The sequence below is a fragment of the Sus scrofa genome, chromosome 9 (genome assembly GCF_000003025.6).
Source record: "Sus scrofa isolate TJ Tabasco breed Duroc chromosome 9, Sscrofa11.1, whole genome shotgun sequence".
In the NCBI taxonomy this organism is placed as follows: domain Eukaryota; kingdom Metazoa; phylum Chordata; class Mammalia; order Artiodactyla; family Suidae; genus Sus; species Sus scrofa.
In genome coordinates, this window is record NC_010451.4 from 73,679,850 (window position 1) to 73,695,999 (window position 16,150).

Genomic DNA, 16,150 nt, shown 5'->3' on the forward strand with positions numbered 1-16,150 from the left:
TTTATTCTGTTTGGAGTATGTACTTGAGTGCCAACTCACACCCCCTAAATCAAAACCCCTGGGCATGGGGCATAGGAGTCTACATTGTGCCAGGCTGCCCAGATGATTCTTATGCTCAAAATTTGATAACCATCTTATAGAAAAGTAAGGCAGTATGACATGCTTTGGAAACTGAACATAATTTGGTGTGCCTGAATTGTAGGTTACAAAAGGTAGTGGGTTAGGGGAGATGAATCTGGAGCAGAATGCCAGGGTCCACTTGTAAGAAGTCTTCCATGACACACTGGAGAAAGAATGTGAAGATTCAACAAGAAACCACTAAAGAGTTTAAAGCAGAAGAGTAAACTTTTAAGATTTTTTAAAGAAAGATTACCCTGGCACCAGTATGGATGATTGGATATGGAGCAGACATAGTCAGGAAGGAAACTCTGGAGAATGTTTTATTAGAATAAGATAAGAAGGATTAGACTAGGTTTGAATAGATAGACTTGGTGACCAATTGAATACGTGAGTGAAGGCAGAAGAAATGATTTTAAATGAGTCTGATGCCCATATTTGCTTGCCTCCATCTCTAAATTTATAACCGAAGATATAGACAATGAATGTTTTAAAGCTACAACTCTGCACTTTTCTACTTTTTCATCACAAGACTTTTTTTTTTTTTTTTTTTGTCTTTTTGCTATTTCTTTGGGCCACTCCCACAGCATATGGAGGTTCCCAGGCTAGGGGTCTAATCGGAGCTGTAGCCACTGGCCTACGCCAGAGCCACAGCAACGCAGGATCCGAGCCGCGTCTGCAACCTACACCACAGCTCACGGCAACGCCGGATCGTTAACCCACTGAGCAAGGCGAGGGATCGAACCCGCAACCTCATGGTTCCTAGTCGGATTCATTAATCACTGCGCCATGACGGGAACTCCCCAAGACCTATTTTTTTTAAGAAACATAAAACTTAAGACAGACTTCTACAGCCACCATTACAACATGGGAAGGACATGCTATAGGACAGTCCCTTACTGAATAACATCATTAGCTAAATGCCTATGAGACATTAGCAGAGATGGCATGTCCACTTGGAGATACAGTGATACAGACAATTTGGAAGGCTCCATTGCATTCTATGGTTGAACATGTGACAATGTGTGTGCACGAGTGGTAGTCCAGACTAAATTTTTTCAATAAATGAGTATGATATTAAAAGCCAGCCCATTCCTTTTTTGTGTCACAGAATGAGACATTCCTTTTAATCAGGCTGTCTGGTGAAACCACAGTAGTGACGGTCTTCAAGCTGATTGTGCCAGGAAGGAATTTCCCTTTGACTGCAGAATGTCCTAGCTTTATTTCTTCGTTAAAATAAAATGACAGAGGTTTGGGATATTAGAGCAGTTATATCAAAAAGTCTACCTCCTACCCATGCTGAGTAGAAAGCTGCCACTCTAAGCTAAGCTGGGTCCATGAGCCCTAAAGGGCTTTGGCTCAAGAGTAAATTAAAGGCAACAAATACTAAATCAAACTCCCCTGTAGCGCTTGGAGTCCCCAACCCCTTCCCCCAAAAGGCTCTGTATCATCTACCCAACAATCCCAGAGCGCATATGACTTTTCTGCTATAGTCATTCTCAGAAATCACCAAAAACAGTCATAAATACAGGCCTTATTCAACCGAAAACCTTTTAATGACATGCTTTTTGTTATTGTTACATCTCGTACTCTATAAAACACTGTCTCCTCCTTTCAAAAACGTCCCTGGTTTGTTGAAGAAACTAGGATGTTTGTCTTGTAGAGTCTCCAACATTGTGGATTTGGCTGATTGATTTTCCCTGGTTTCTTCCATCTTGCTCCTTTACTCCCATGAGTACCTTACAATCTGGCAATATAGATGATACTATCTAGAGTCTTGACTAACTTCAGGTTCAATTTTTTTTCTTTATTTCTGAAAAATTACTTCATCAGAAGGGGTGTACCTGTATTATTGCATCATTTCAAGGAGTGAATAACATCTATTGACACACTTTTAGTAAAGTTAAAATTATCCATGGGTTCAGAGACATTTGTCTAAGTTCTCCGTGATACTGTTTCCACATCAATCTCTCATGCTATGGTTTCAGCATCCACAGATGATCATTACCTAGATGCATACTTTCTTTATATATATATATATATATATATATATATATATATATATATAATGATTTTTATTTTTTTCCACTATAGCTGGTTTGCAGTAGTCTGTCAATTTTCTATTGTACAGCATGGTGACCCAGTTACACATACATGTATGCATTTTTTCTCACATTATTATGCTCCATCATAAGTTTCATTAGGGGAATCTGCTAACATTTTAATGAATGAATTAGGTAGGATTCTTCTGTGAGTAACTTTCTCTCATGCACTATTTAGTTGTTAAGAATAAATTTTAAAAGATTTGAGCTTCATTATTTCTCTTAATTCATCAGTTTCAAAGAAATGAGATAGTGCCCTAGCAACATCCAAGAGTTACCAAGGAGTGTACGTGTGTGTGTGTGTGTGTGTGTGTGTGTGTGTGTGTGTGTGTTATCTCAAGTTATATTCATGTTTATATAACATATAATATATTTAAAGTGGTCATTACTTGTTTTGATGCTCATATTGTCTCATTTTCGGCCAGTAGAAATCCCCTAATGTCACTCTCCTGTTTTTGTGACATGATTCATTAGTCTTTAATAGTTTCCTTGCTTTCTGGAATAAGATGACCCAGTTTCATCTATTTCATCTTACATAATTCCTGTTCCAGACCCGGACTCAGCAATTTCTCTTAAAAGTTCTGGTTTCTTTTAGTGAGAAATAGTACTTAGAGACCACAGTCTGGATGGTAGGAGTACTTACTGCTGCTGAATTGTCATTGCTACTAGGACTTTTCAATGAAAGAGTGGAAAATATATTTTTATAGACATAGTATTCTATATATGACAAGTTCTAAATAACAATATTACTAATAAGACCTCAAAATGCATTTTTCAGATATCTTCAGAATTTACTTGACCCTTAGATTATATCCCCCAAAAGACAGTCAAAATACTAGTTTTCCAAAACCACTGGAAATAACTATATATCCTTTTGGTAGTTATGCCACTATTTGACATTCATTTCAGTTTAGTGGTTTTGGTTTGTTTCCAATTTTAGAAAGGGTGCTTTTTATTCTTTTTTATATAATTTTTGTTTTTAGTTACATGAAACATTTACACAGTCTAAGATTAAAATTATACAGTAAACTACATTCACATATATTCACCTCCATACCTGTCCAATCTGCTGTCTCCTTCCTCCTCTTACAGGTGGCCATTGTTAATATCTTTGTATCTTCTGTTACTTGTGTGTGTTTACATTTATTCATATTGTTCTAGACCCTGTTTTTTTTTTTTTTTTTGTCTTTTTGCTATTTCTTTGGGCCACTCCCACAGCATATGGAGGTTCCCAGGCTAGGGGTCTAATCGGAGCTGTAGCCACTGGCCTACGCCAGAGCCACAGCAACGCAGGATCCGAGCCGCGTCTGCAACCTACACCACAGCTCACGGCAACGCCGGATCGTTAACCCACTGAGCAAGGGCAGGGACCAAACCCGCAACCTCATGGTTCCTAGTCGGATTTGTTAACCACTGCGCCACAACGGGAACTCCAAGACCCTGTTTTTTTAATGCATTCTGAGGATCACATGATGTCATCCATAATTTCGTCAACCAACCCCCTCTTGATGAGTATCTGCTTTGTTTCCAGTTCTCAGTTATTGAAAATCATAAATAGCATTTTGCTTTAAAAAATTTTTTCTTCTTACTAGGGCCACACTTATGGCATATGGAAGTTTCCAGGCTGGGGTTCGAATCAGAGCTGCAGCTGCTGGCCTGCACCACAGCCACAACAACTCAGTATCTGATCGAGCCACATCTGTGACCTACACCATAGTTTGCAGCGATGCGGAATCTTCAACCCACTAAGCAAGGCCAGGGATTGAACCCTCATCCTCATGGATATTAGTTGGATTCTTTACCCTCTGAACCACAATGGGAACTCCACATTTCACTTCTTTTTGTCACAATACCTTTGGGACATTTTTTAAAAGAGAGATTGCTCAAGCAAGGGGCTACTGCATTTATAATTTTTCCAGATCAAGGGCATACTTTTAAGCATTAACCTTGGAATTCCCTGTTGGCTCAGTGGGTTAAGGATCCAGCACTCTCACTTCTGTGGCCTGGGTCTCTGCTGTGGCATGTGTTCAACTCCTGGCCCTGGAACTTCAGCGTGCTGCAAAAAGTAGCCAATAAAAAATAAAAAATAAACATTAATCTTGCTAAGAAAATATAGAAACTTAAAACTTTTTATTACAGAGAAAGAAAAAAACTTTAAATGGAGTAATCATATTTATCAGGAATATTTTATTAATAAAATTTAAATTATTAGGTTTATGAATTATCTCTGGTATAGTATAAATAAACACCTTGAACAGTACAAAACTTTAACAACTTTCATGTGAGTGGGGATGGATGGATAGATAGAGAGAGAGAATTTTCCCCCTGAGAAGAATATTTCTGATTGTAATAACTTTACTATCTTTTTAATTCAAACAATTATTTTATTATCTCTTAAATGACACAACAGAAATGGAAGTAAAGTAGCAATATCTACATAATAGCACTTGTAATATTTTTTGAAGTGTTGGTAAATCTGCAAGTTTGTTTCCTTGGGCCTAAAATATAATCTAACATTTATAGGCAGAATGAAATATATTTGCTGGTCCTTTTTATGATCCAATATGTTAAAAAAATATGATTATACTGTCTTAAAATTTTCAGCTAGTGTCGTCTTTCTGACGTCAGGGGGAGCAACCCCAATAACTGGATGAGTCATATTTGCTTTTATATCTTACGCACAGCAAAAGTTTAACCTCATAAAAGAGTTGAACAGTCAATTTAAGCTAAAAGATTCATGTTTGAATAGCAGCTAATTATGTATAAAAAATACACAAATAAAAACATGTAACATATAAAAACTGGTGAATAAATCACTAATGATTTGTTTACTTATGTTATCAGATTATCCTTCAGATATAACCATAAAGGCATTCACAAGATGACATACAGAAAAAAAAATGGTTAAAATTGCTTCTTCTTAATTTTTAGTCTTCTACTGGCAAGGAGAAGTCTTGGCATCTTCTTTTCCTTCTTCAAGGCTATGGTCAACAAAACAAAAATAAACATCACAGGTCCCCAGTCTCCAGCCTCGCTATAAATGACCATTTCCAACATACTTACAAATTCACCTTGTCTTATTTTTCATGATTATAAAGGCAGTTTTACTATTTACTCGGTTAGTAACATTCTACCTTTAAAACACAAAGATATAGGTATTGTCTCCCGTAGCTAGCCAGTAGAAGCATTTTGACAAAACTGATCAGTACGAGAGTGCTATTTAAATAGAAGTTGTCTAGAAATGGCAATATGCTATTAGTTAAATGGATACATAAAAATATAATTTTGCTTATGAATTATTTATAAAGTTAGTTTAAAAACTGAATAAGAAAAAAGTCCACTACCTTTTACACATGCACGTTTGCAGTCCTTCATGCTGACAAAATTATTGTCATTCCCTCCACAGCCAGTATAGGTGAAGGTCTCACAGGCTTTGTGTCTTGGATTAAAATAATAGCGAGTCACATTAGCAGAACACAGTCCCTCATCTTTTGGACTATAGCAAAATGATGGACCTTAATGAAAAAGAAAACAAAATTAGAAATGCAGTAATACTAGAATTAATAAACTAGAGTGATTACTAAAGTAACTGAAGAAAATCTAATCCCATAGAAGCTTCATGCTGAATCCAAAATATCATACTAAGCCAGTTTAAAAAGAGTGCCTCAAATTTCAGAATATCTCCACATGCCATATTTTGCTAATTCTAAGTTTTTATAAAGTGGACAGAATTTCTTCTGAAGCTATATCCTTGTATCATTTGAATATGTAAAGAAATTAAACACAGAAAACAGATATGATCAGGTACATTTCAATGGAAAATATATGACATGCTTTGGTAAACTTTCTTGGGTTGGTAGTTTTATTTTAAATGTTTTTTATCAGCTCTCCTTCCATTCTTCATCGAGAATACATATATTTAATTCCCAGGTAGCCACTGGAGCACCTACATTTACATAAACAATTTAAGACAATGCCAGCAACCACCTCCTCATTAATTCAAGATTTTGCATATTCAACACAGTACAGCTACAGAGCTTTATCAAAGTCTCTGCCAAAGCAAGTCTTCTTTTTTGTTGAACTTATTTATCTATGTGTACATGTCTTTGCTGTGCCTGCAGAAAAGGCCCGCATTGTCTCTCTCTACAAATACTACATTCTGCCCAAGTAAACTCATCATTTTAAGGACTGCATAGGAGAGGACGTAGGTAAGAAATGGGGAGGAGAGAAAAGAGAGATAGAGGTCAATTTGTGCTACAGTTTGCATTTACTAAATAATACAGAAATCTAACCAAAAACTTCGATTTTCACCATCTTGTCTCTAATATATTGCACTATCTCATATATACAAGTGATTTCATACAAACCTTAGGTCATGCCATTCATTAATGAACATGGTAACTTTTTACATGTAAATTAAGTAGGTGAGAAATAGTTCTAAAGAAAATGCAGAAGAGGAAGCAAAAACTTGAATCATGGCTTAGTCACTTTCCAGCCCTGAGACCTTGGCAAGTCATTAACTTCTAGCTTCCATTCTCGTATGTAAAACTAGGTGTAATAACAGACTCTCACTGGGTGGTAGTGTGAAGACTGATATCATATGTGAAACCACTAGAACACAAACCAGATTAATTCCACATCAAATGATTAATTGTTTCACCCTAACATCTTAATAAAACCTAAATGAGTACTTACTTTTCTTTGGCGCACAGAAGCCCATACACGTAGCTTCATCCAGAAACCGATTTGCATTGCCATGACACCCGCCAGATAGGAATTTTTCACATGTCATGGAACTTAGATTGAAGAAATACTCTTCTCTGAGCTCCCCACACTGCCTCTTACTGACTTCTAATCGGCAAATTTTGGGAACTTCTAAGAGAAAGACGGCATAAAACAATGTTGATCAAAAGCTTCCCTTCTTAGTATTACTTTGAAAATTTTCAGAAATAGCTGGTGATGGCTGAGGGGTTGGAAGGGGGCATCATATTTAGTGCTGGGATAGTAAATCCCCAAAAGACTGCCCATTAAATCCTGGGTCCAGAATCCACAGATTCAATCAACCCCAGAAATATTCAGAAGATACCCCCCAAAAAGCAAAACTTGAACTTGCCCTGCCTGTGCTGCCAACTGTTTGCAGAGCGTTTATTTTGGGTTAGGCATTATAAGTAATCTAGAGACAATTTAAAGTATAATGGAGGATGTGCATAGGTAATATGCAAATACTGCAGATTTTGATGGGGAGGGGGGCTCCTAGAACCAATCTCTACAGACATGGAGACAAAACTTCACTCAGCTTTTTTTTTTTTTTTTTTAATGTCTCCAGGGAGTTCCCATCATGGCTCAGTGGAAATGAATCTGACTAGCATCCAAGAGGATGCGGGTTCAATCCCTGGCCTTGCTCAGAGAGTTAAGAATCTGGCATTGTCGTGAGCTGCGGTGTAGCTCACAGACACAGCATGGATCCCTTGTTGCTGTGGCTGTGGTGTAGGCCAGGGGCTATAGCTGCAATTCTACCCCTAGCCTGGGAACCTCCATATGCCCCAGCTGCCACCCTAAAAAGACAAAAAAAAAAAAAAAAAAAGTCTCCAGACCTGACTCAGCTATGATAAATGTTTCAGTTTCACTAGAAAGACTGTTCTCAATGTGCTGATTGTTTCTACATATGAAGTTAGTCAAACTTATTCATAGGAATACGCATTTTTCGCTGGCTCAGGTCCTTGAAGAACAGAGCCTCATGTTTTGTTACAGGCGTTAACAGAGATAATAAATATAATTAAAATAAAACAGAAAACAGTATCATGAATCACTGTATCTCTCTACCCAAGACCTGTTTAGGTAGCAGGGGATGAAAGTTAGGTCAAACTAGCTAAATCTCACTTTAATAACAAAATCCACTAAAAGTATTTCAGATTGGTAGATAGTGAGCAAGAGGGAATGGTGTTCTCTGGGTGGCATAAAACCCATAGGTTTAGAACTAATGATAAATACAGGCAAGCCTGAATATATTATGCTCTTGCATTGTTATGCCTTACAGTGAAATCTTGCCCCAGTCTGCACACACACTGGATTATGATAAATGCCAGGCAGAAGAGAGAGGATGTTTTAGTCGCTGTGAACTTTGTGATCACTTTCAGGAAACCAAAAAGCAGTAAGCCTTGCTTAATATTTGAGAAAATTTAGGCTAAAAGGTACTGTAGAAAATAAGCTGGAAAATAAGCTGTTACTACTAGCCCTTCCGTGCAAGGAGCTGCGCAATAGTTGCGAGTGTCCGCGAGAGCACTTACTCTCTATCCTCCAGCACGCTTCGTCGCAGGCCTCCCACGTTTCAAAATTGTTGGCATTGCCCTCGCAGCCCCCATACATGAACTCTCGGCAGCTCTGCGTGTACCTGTCGTAGTAGTAACTGGGGACCAGGGCACGGCAGGGCCCCTCGTCTGGGGGCAGGAGGCAGATCTCCGAGTAATTTCCTACAAGGGGGCAGAAGGAGAGCCAGAGAGTGAGAGGAGGAAGTCACCCCCCCGCCCCGCCCCAGTCTCCGTGGAGGGAAAGGCTTCTCTGGGAATTCTGCCTTCACTGCTCCCAGCACCGCGGAAGGGCCTCTGCAGAGAAAGAAAGTGCAAACTTGTGGCGTTTGTGCGCCACAGGGATCAGGGGAAAGCGGGGAACAGAGAGCTGCTGCAGGGGGTCCGGCCCTGGCGATAAGGGGATCCCCTGGGTGGGAAATACCTGGCGACGCCCGAGGAGCATCTCCCAGCGCAGTCCCCACCAGGAGCAGCGGCAGAAGCACCAGCCCGTGGGTGCGAACAGAGTTCATGGTGTCCGACTTAAAGTGGCCGGTGGGGCAAGTTGTCCCCAGAAGGCCCCGGCGGGACGAGGGTGCACAGCCTCCAACCTCGAGGCAGTCTTGGTTCCTGTGCGGTGGGTGCCGAGGCTTTATGTAGGGTGGACGTCTGAACGTCTCTCTGACCCCGGACAGGGCGGAGCAAGCCTTTACGAAGGCTGGAGGGGAGGCTGATTCATGCCTGCGAGAGAGCTCTGACCCTGCAGCCTCCTGGCTGGAAAGTGTGCGGGGGAGAGGAATTCCCCACCAAAGCTGAACCTACCTCCCAAACTTTCTCCAGTGACTGGGTGGGGATGATCAGATGGGGCATTGTGTCAGTGATGGGAAGTAGACAAGCTAAGGGAAATGACCTGGCTGTGATTGCACAAAGTTCCAAGTTGTGCAGCATCACCCCGAAGCCTAAATCCACACTTTCAAAGCACAAAGTCCCTCTTTGAAGGGCAGAAGGTGTGCAATTAATAGGTCCAAGGGGAGCTGGGCCCATTGGATTAGACCCTTTAGATTAGAAATTTAAGTATATGTGTATTTATTTACCTCTATACATAGATATACACAAATATTCAGATTCCAGTTGAGGTCTAATTTACATTTAATAAAGGGCTCATAATATGTCTTAAGTCTACAGTTGGAGCAGTTTTGACAACTATATATACCCTTATAATCACCATTCCAATCAAGAGTTAGAATGCTTCCATCACTCCCAAACACTCTCTCATACCCTTTCCCAATCTATCCTTCCATCCCCAGGCCAGGGGCAACCCCAGTTCTACTCACCATAGACTGGTTTTGCCCATTCCAAATCTCCTGCAAATGACATCATAAAGTATGTACTGTTTTTTACTTCTTCCACTCCACTGCACCATGGTATAATTTGTTCCTTCTAAATGTTGAGTGTTCTTACAATGTACGAATATACAGCACATGTCCTATTACTGGACATTTGTGTTATTTCTAATTTGGGGCTACTCTGAGTAAAGCTGCTTTGTGTGTGCATACAAGTTTTATTACTCTTGGGTAAAATATTAGAAACTGCTGAACTAGAGCTGTTGGGCCCATTGGATTAGACTGCCAAAAGTGATTATACCATTTTACACCCCCATAGCCATGTGTTGGGCTTGTAACTCTGTTTTTTTGGAGCTGGAACATGAAAGTCCAAAGAGAGGTGGCGTGGGGCGGTGGAGGGGGGGGTGGGAGGGGGCTATGTCATCTGTAAGTTTTAACCAGAGCAGCCCCTTCCCTTACATTTCTTAATGTAGTGCATTTATTACAGTGCATGGTTCCTTTGACATGTTACCCTGAGCCTAACTTTTTACTTATGCAAAACAAATTATTTACACTGGATTTTACATGAAGTATTGGGAATATTCTGGGAGAACATTTTAATGGGTTCTCTTGATGAATGTGTCTTCCATTCCTCCCCCTTTTCCTCTTGCTTTATTTAATATTCTCAAGAGAATAATTATCCTTGGCTTCTCCTGGAGATACTGGAGGGACTTTACGTAAGTTCTCATTCAAGTTTCTGAGAATCCTTGTGCTCACAGTGAGTTAATAGGCTGGGATATTTTAACACACTATAACCCCTCAGGCCAGTTTTCAGTTATCCTGACATCATGGCAGAGAATCACATTCCTAGGAAAACAAGTGTGTCCTGAAAATACTCTGCATCCCATAGGCTTTCAGATTACTAGATATCTATGATTAAGAATGACAGATATAAGGATAATGTGTTTAACAACCTGCTCACCAGGAGGAAAACAATGGCGGGGGGGGGGTTGCTATATGTATATTTTACTGGTTTCCATGGAGTAAATGCTCCCACTTTAGCTGGTTTCAAGCTATCAGATTTGGAAATAGATGGGTACAATCAGTTCGCCAGAGCCAGTGTGAGACGGCTCCAGCACTGATGGTTTTGGAAAGTCACACTCATGACAATCAGATTAGACCTTCCCACTATCACCCATATATTGTTAGGGGAGGGAAGTTTTACAAATATTTAGCCAAGATCAAGTTCAGAAGAAAAGGTAATTCAACCTCAAGCTTAACCTATTTCAGTTCTTCAGAGTATGATTAAATGTATTTACCAAATGGACAAATTCAAGGACTAAGACTGACTCAGACTTACCATCTAACATTGACTATTGTCACTTCTGTTTTTTGTTCTTAGCTGCTGGCACTTTCTGATCATCTTTTGCTTCATATAGATAGAGGAGTCTTAAGGAATTCCTGCTGTGGTGCAATGGGTTAAAGAATCCGACTGCAGCAGCTCCGGTCACTGAGGAGGTTCAGGTTCAATCCTGGCCGAATGCAGTGAGTTATTAAGGATCCATGTTCTGTATGCTGCATGTGCAGCCATTAAAAAAAAAAAAAAAGGAATCTTTTGAATCAGGGCAGATTATTTTGGGAAATTGAATGATGCAGTGGGAAAGCAGAATTGGGAATAGAGGAGACTTGGATTTTATTCTTTGTGCCTTTGGACAAGTTACATAAATCCTCTGAGCCTCAGTTTTCTTTATCTGTAAAATAGATATAATTACTGTCCCTTATAAGTGTGTTATGAGGGCTAGCACCTAGGCACTCAAAGGGATGTGCTTTAGCCCCTCACACAGCCATGGAATCCACCCGGATCATCCCAGGTTCCGGTTCCCACTGAAAGCCTTGGCACAACATTTTATGGAGAATCAAATGCAATCAAGAACCAGAGCAACATGAACCGGCCTTGTAGGACTGAAACCTGTGACTTTGCCTCAATCAGCTCTCCTCTTTGTCAGAGGTCGCCTCTCTGCCTGGAAGGGTGCCACACAATCAGACTGTGCTTTGTGATGGTCTCTTCTGAGAATCTGAGCTTCAGGGTCCTCTCAGCCTGAGCAGAGTACTTAGTCCACTCAGGTCTGCTGTGTAACAGATGGAGGGGGAGGGGACCAAAGGTAGGCTTTTCACCCTCCTTCAGACACAGGTTGAAACCCGCATTCAGAGGTACTTTACAAATGTTAGTTTCCTCCTCGTTCTATGCCAGATAAGGTGCACCTCTAACACCTCTGTGACCACTGAGCAGGGACAGGTAAGAAAGAAACAAGTAGGTGGGTTAAAAGTTAGAGAGTGTCAAGCCAGGTGATCAGGAAGGAAAGTACTCCTTAATTGCAAAACACAAAAGTATTTTTATAACCATGAAAAAGATAGGTTCCAATATAAGAGAAGTCTAAATTTCCTGGTATTACTTTAAGTTACCGAATTTCTCCTTAGGACCATGGGGGAGGAGCCATGGTACCACCGCAATCAGTTTCCAAAGGAATGTCATAGTACTTGTATTTCCCTAAGTAGGGTCTAAGCCAAAAGGTTACCACAACCAAGGAAAAGAATTCCTTTATCCAAAGTCAACAGGAAGTGTAAGACTGGAGGGAATTGGGAAGAAGGGTCACCCAGATTGATTTGTCATTGCTAGACCAAGTGACAGCTTTAGTGGCTGCAGCAAAAAGGTTCCAAATAGTTTAGAGGTATGTAAAATAAGGCATGGAATTATAATTTGAATGCTGAAAGTATCTATAAATACCATCTGTTCCATATTTTTATTTTCCATTTACAAATTGATACCTAGAAAGAGAAGATGGCTGGTCATGTTTACTTACCTTAGTTTCTGGCAAAGCTGAGATTAGAACCCAAATTCATGATACTCACTCAGCCCTGTATTCTTTCTGACATGTCCAGACCTAGGTTCTTTCTACCATATCAAGACCTTAGAGTAGAAAACTAAACACCAAAAATGAAACACACGAGAGCTACCATGAGTTCAAGAGCAGCTTTGCACATGTCAGATCACTGCCTCTGTTCTCTTTCACCCCCTCTCCCATCTTGACCCCATAAGAAGTGGATATGAAGTTGATTTAGAACACAGTAGCTAGAATTTCCAAGCCTTGTTGTTCTAGCCTCTGAGATCCCTCTAGACTTGAAAGATGACCATGAGCTTAAGCAAAGGATTAAGGCGATAGTCTTCCCCTCCGTCAGATACCTTAGGGAGTGGTGCAGGTCTAGCCCTCTAGTGCTTGAGGAGAATTAATTTAGCCTGGGGATTTGAGGATGCACATAACATAACTAGTCACTTAAGGAGTTACACCCATAACTCCTTAGTAAACAAAGTTCCTGCTGCCCGTTAGTTTAGCCCTGTCAAAATAAAATCTGAAATGAGTCCAGCTGGCACTAACAAGAAGTTTGCACATCTGCTAAGAAAGGCAGTTCATCTCTTCTGAGAGATTAGGAGTCACAAGAGTCTTATTAAAGTTTAGACAACTCTTCACTAACATTTTTCTGGTGGGTTGGGCCATGTAGGAAATGTTTCCTCTAACTTGCCCTCTGTCGGACACCGAGTGCATCTTTGAGGGTTACATAATAAAGTGCAGTCACTTAAAAGGAGGAGACATTCCCTATGCCTAATTTTCTTCTTCTCTCCAGGCAGAACAAGATTATGGAGTATATAATGTATCTCTTGCCATAGTCATTTGTTTATTCACCTATTTAAAAGATAAGCAGATTAAGGAGTCCCCATCGTGGCTCAGTGGAAACGAACCCGACTCTCACTCAGTGGGTCAAGGATCTGGCCTTGCCTTGAGCTGTGGTGTAGGTCACAGATGAGGGCTCAGATCTGGCAGCTGTAGCTCCAGTTCGACCCCTGGGAACTTCCATAGAAGGGTTCTCAGCCCAGGGTGTGTGTATACAAGAGCCCCTGGGGAGCAACTTAGAAATGTAGATTCCTAGCCCCTCCCCGACTCTCTCCTGACTCAGTATAGATTAGAGACCAGGAGCCTGACTTAAATAATGAAAGATAAACAGATTAAACATTTAAAATGTGCCCAACTTTGTGTGCATATGGGATACAAAGATGAATAATCACATTTGGGATCTCACAGCAAAATAGGGTAAAGAGATAGACACTGTATAACCCAGCTGCAATATACTGTTCTTAGTATAATATTCAAAATATGTACCAGGTTCTGTGGGATTATGGAGTAGGAAGTAAAATTTAAGCAAAGAGCTCAATTCACACTAAAAACCAAGCCACGTGAACACATCTCACATTACAACTTCTGTGTCTGTGGGACACAGATTCTTTCCTTTGTCAGCTAGTTGCTTTGGTTGGTATTTTTAGGAGCTATAGTTATGGCAAAGCATTACCTTTCACAGTAGGGCAGAATCTCAGAGACCCCCTTTCTCTTCTTCCTAGATATATGTTCCCTCAGATGTCATGCCTACTTAGGATACAAACTATCACTTCTCTAGCTCAGGTTGCTACACATTTAATTATCTAGGGCACCCAGAAGGTTGGAACAAATTTTGGACTATTTTATCCAAGACCTTTTCCACACAGTGCAGCCTCATTGCCAACCCAGAAATTCTAGTTTACCAATTCTCTAGAGAGTTATCATGTTAAAAATGGGGGAAGAAAAGGAAAATTTCCCCTAACTCTCATATGCCATGTAGAAACCTCAATAGCAATAACTAAGTGCTGCAAAAAATGTTTATTGAGAGTTTGCATTGTACTTTACATTCATTTGCTATTAAATCCCCCACAATAACCACTTGAGGGAGATACTTTATTCTCCTCCCCATTCTGCAAATAAGGAAGCTGAAGCTTTACACAGATACATGACTTGCTCAAAGCTATACAACTAGCCCAGGCAGTCTGTATTCTGGTCCTCTGGTCTCACTCACCGTGCACACATCCTTTTCTTCCACGACAGTGGGGACCCAAATCAGGCTCATCATATAGAACATGTGCTCACGACCTTAGTTCAGTACCTGAACAGCTCTATCTCAGATTTCCTTTTCCCTCAAACATAAAGTTTATAATTGAGGACTAACAGATAGCTACAATTGAAATACACTGCTCTAATGCTCTAAGAGAAACATCTGCCAAGGTTGATAATCAGATTAGAAGATTGAGAGAGGTAATCACTAAAGACCTTATTTTCAGAGTTATATTTAGCAGAAAGTAATGGATCTTGACCTTTCAAGTGTAAAGATACCCTTTCATGCAAAAGTCTTGTCATTTTTATACTCTAGTCCAAATCTCATGTGTGTTATACATTATAAACTGTCGTAAGCCCACCAAATGTTCATTTGTTCTAGCTCTATGTGTAAAAGCTTTTGCATCTTAAATCACACAGGAGGGACAACCTGCCATTTGGGGGCAGGAGGAGGCATTAGCTATGGTTTGAAAGGGGCATACATCTCCTAGCACTCCCTCTATTTTTCCCTCGTATTGACTATTAACTGAGGGAAAAACTGAGTTGAACTGAAAGGTCTATGTTAGAAGAAAGTTGAGTACACCAGCCTGAGATAGATATGCTGAACCAGACAGAGAAGGGGGAGTTATTCTATTGGTCAACTGAATCCCCTGTATTCTCTCTCTTCCTTTCTCTCACAATGAAGGTCATGTCCTGGTCCAGTCAGTCAAACTCCTTGGCTAGGGCTTTGAGTCCTTCTCTTATCTTCTCAAAGGCTGCTCTCTTCTCACTCCTCTCACTCCTCTCACTCTTCTCACTCCTCTGTGCTGCCTCTCTCTTACCCTGCAGCACAGGTTTTAAGTTTCCATTTGGAATGCTCTATCTCTGATTTTTTTTTTTTCATCCCAAACTTAAAAGTTCATATTTGACTTTACATTTCTTCTGTTAGGGCCCCACTTCATTGCTCCTTTTTCTAGCAAAACTTATCAGAAATATTATCTTCACTATCTGCTTCCACTTCCTTATCTCCCTCTTCCCCCACATTCCACTCAATAAACTTTCATACCGGAAAGAGGAAGGACAGAAAGTACTCTTTTCAGGGGCAACTCATCATGTTGCCTCATCTTACCGGACCTCTCAATGCATATGACAAAGCAGCCGGAAACCACATTTTTCCATTTACATTTTGTCTAACCCCTCAGCAATATTTAACAATTTCAAATCTTTTGTTATCCTCGAAATACTTTTTTTTTTTTTTAGTTTTTATGATGCCCTTTTTTTTTCCCTTTTTCCTGATTTAGTTGACTCCTCAATCAGTCTATCCTTCTCCTCTGCCTGCCAGTTAAAGGTTGAAGGGATTCAAGGTTTCCTAT

The 16,150-nt window shown here is 40.2% G+C and overlaps 2 protein-coding genes across 3 annotated transcripts in view; one reads left to right on the plus strand and one right to left on the minus strand.

Moving 5' to 3' along the window:
- Window positions 1-16,150, plus strand: part of GNGT1 (G protein subunit gamma transducin 1) — a 314,100-nt gene that overhangs the window by 276,203 nt on the left and 21,747 nt on the right. The gene's annotated exons all lie outside the window — the stretch shown is intronic.
- Window positions 4,387-14,814, minus strand: TFPI2 (tissue factor pathway inhibitor 2). The gene is made up of 6 exons (XM_005667609.2): window positions 14,764-14,814; window positions 8,949-9,321; window positions 8,507-8,689; window positions 6,915-7,094; window positions 5,564-5,734; window positions 4,387-5,200 (listed from the first exon to the last, which is right to left on the minus strand). The coding sequence occupies exons 1-6, from the start codon at window positions 14,812-14,814 to the stop codon at window positions 5,124-5,126; spliced, it is 1,035 nt and encodes a 344-aa protein (XP_005667666.2). The 3' UTR covers window positions 4,387-5,123.

Coding starts and splice junctions, on each gene's coding strand:
- TFPI2 (XM_005667609.2), bottom strand. CDS start 14,814: ATGAGCCTGATTTGGGTCCCCACTGTCGTGGAAGAAAAGGATGTGTGC. Junction 5,735..6,914: donor CTTCTGTGCGCCAAAGAAAA/GTAAGTACTCAT, acceptor TTTTTCATTAAG/GTCCATCATTTTGCTATAGT. Junction 5,201..5,563: donor CAAACGTGCATGTGTAAAAG/GTAGTGGACTTT, acceptor TGTTGACCATAG/CCTTGAAGAAGGAAAAGAAG.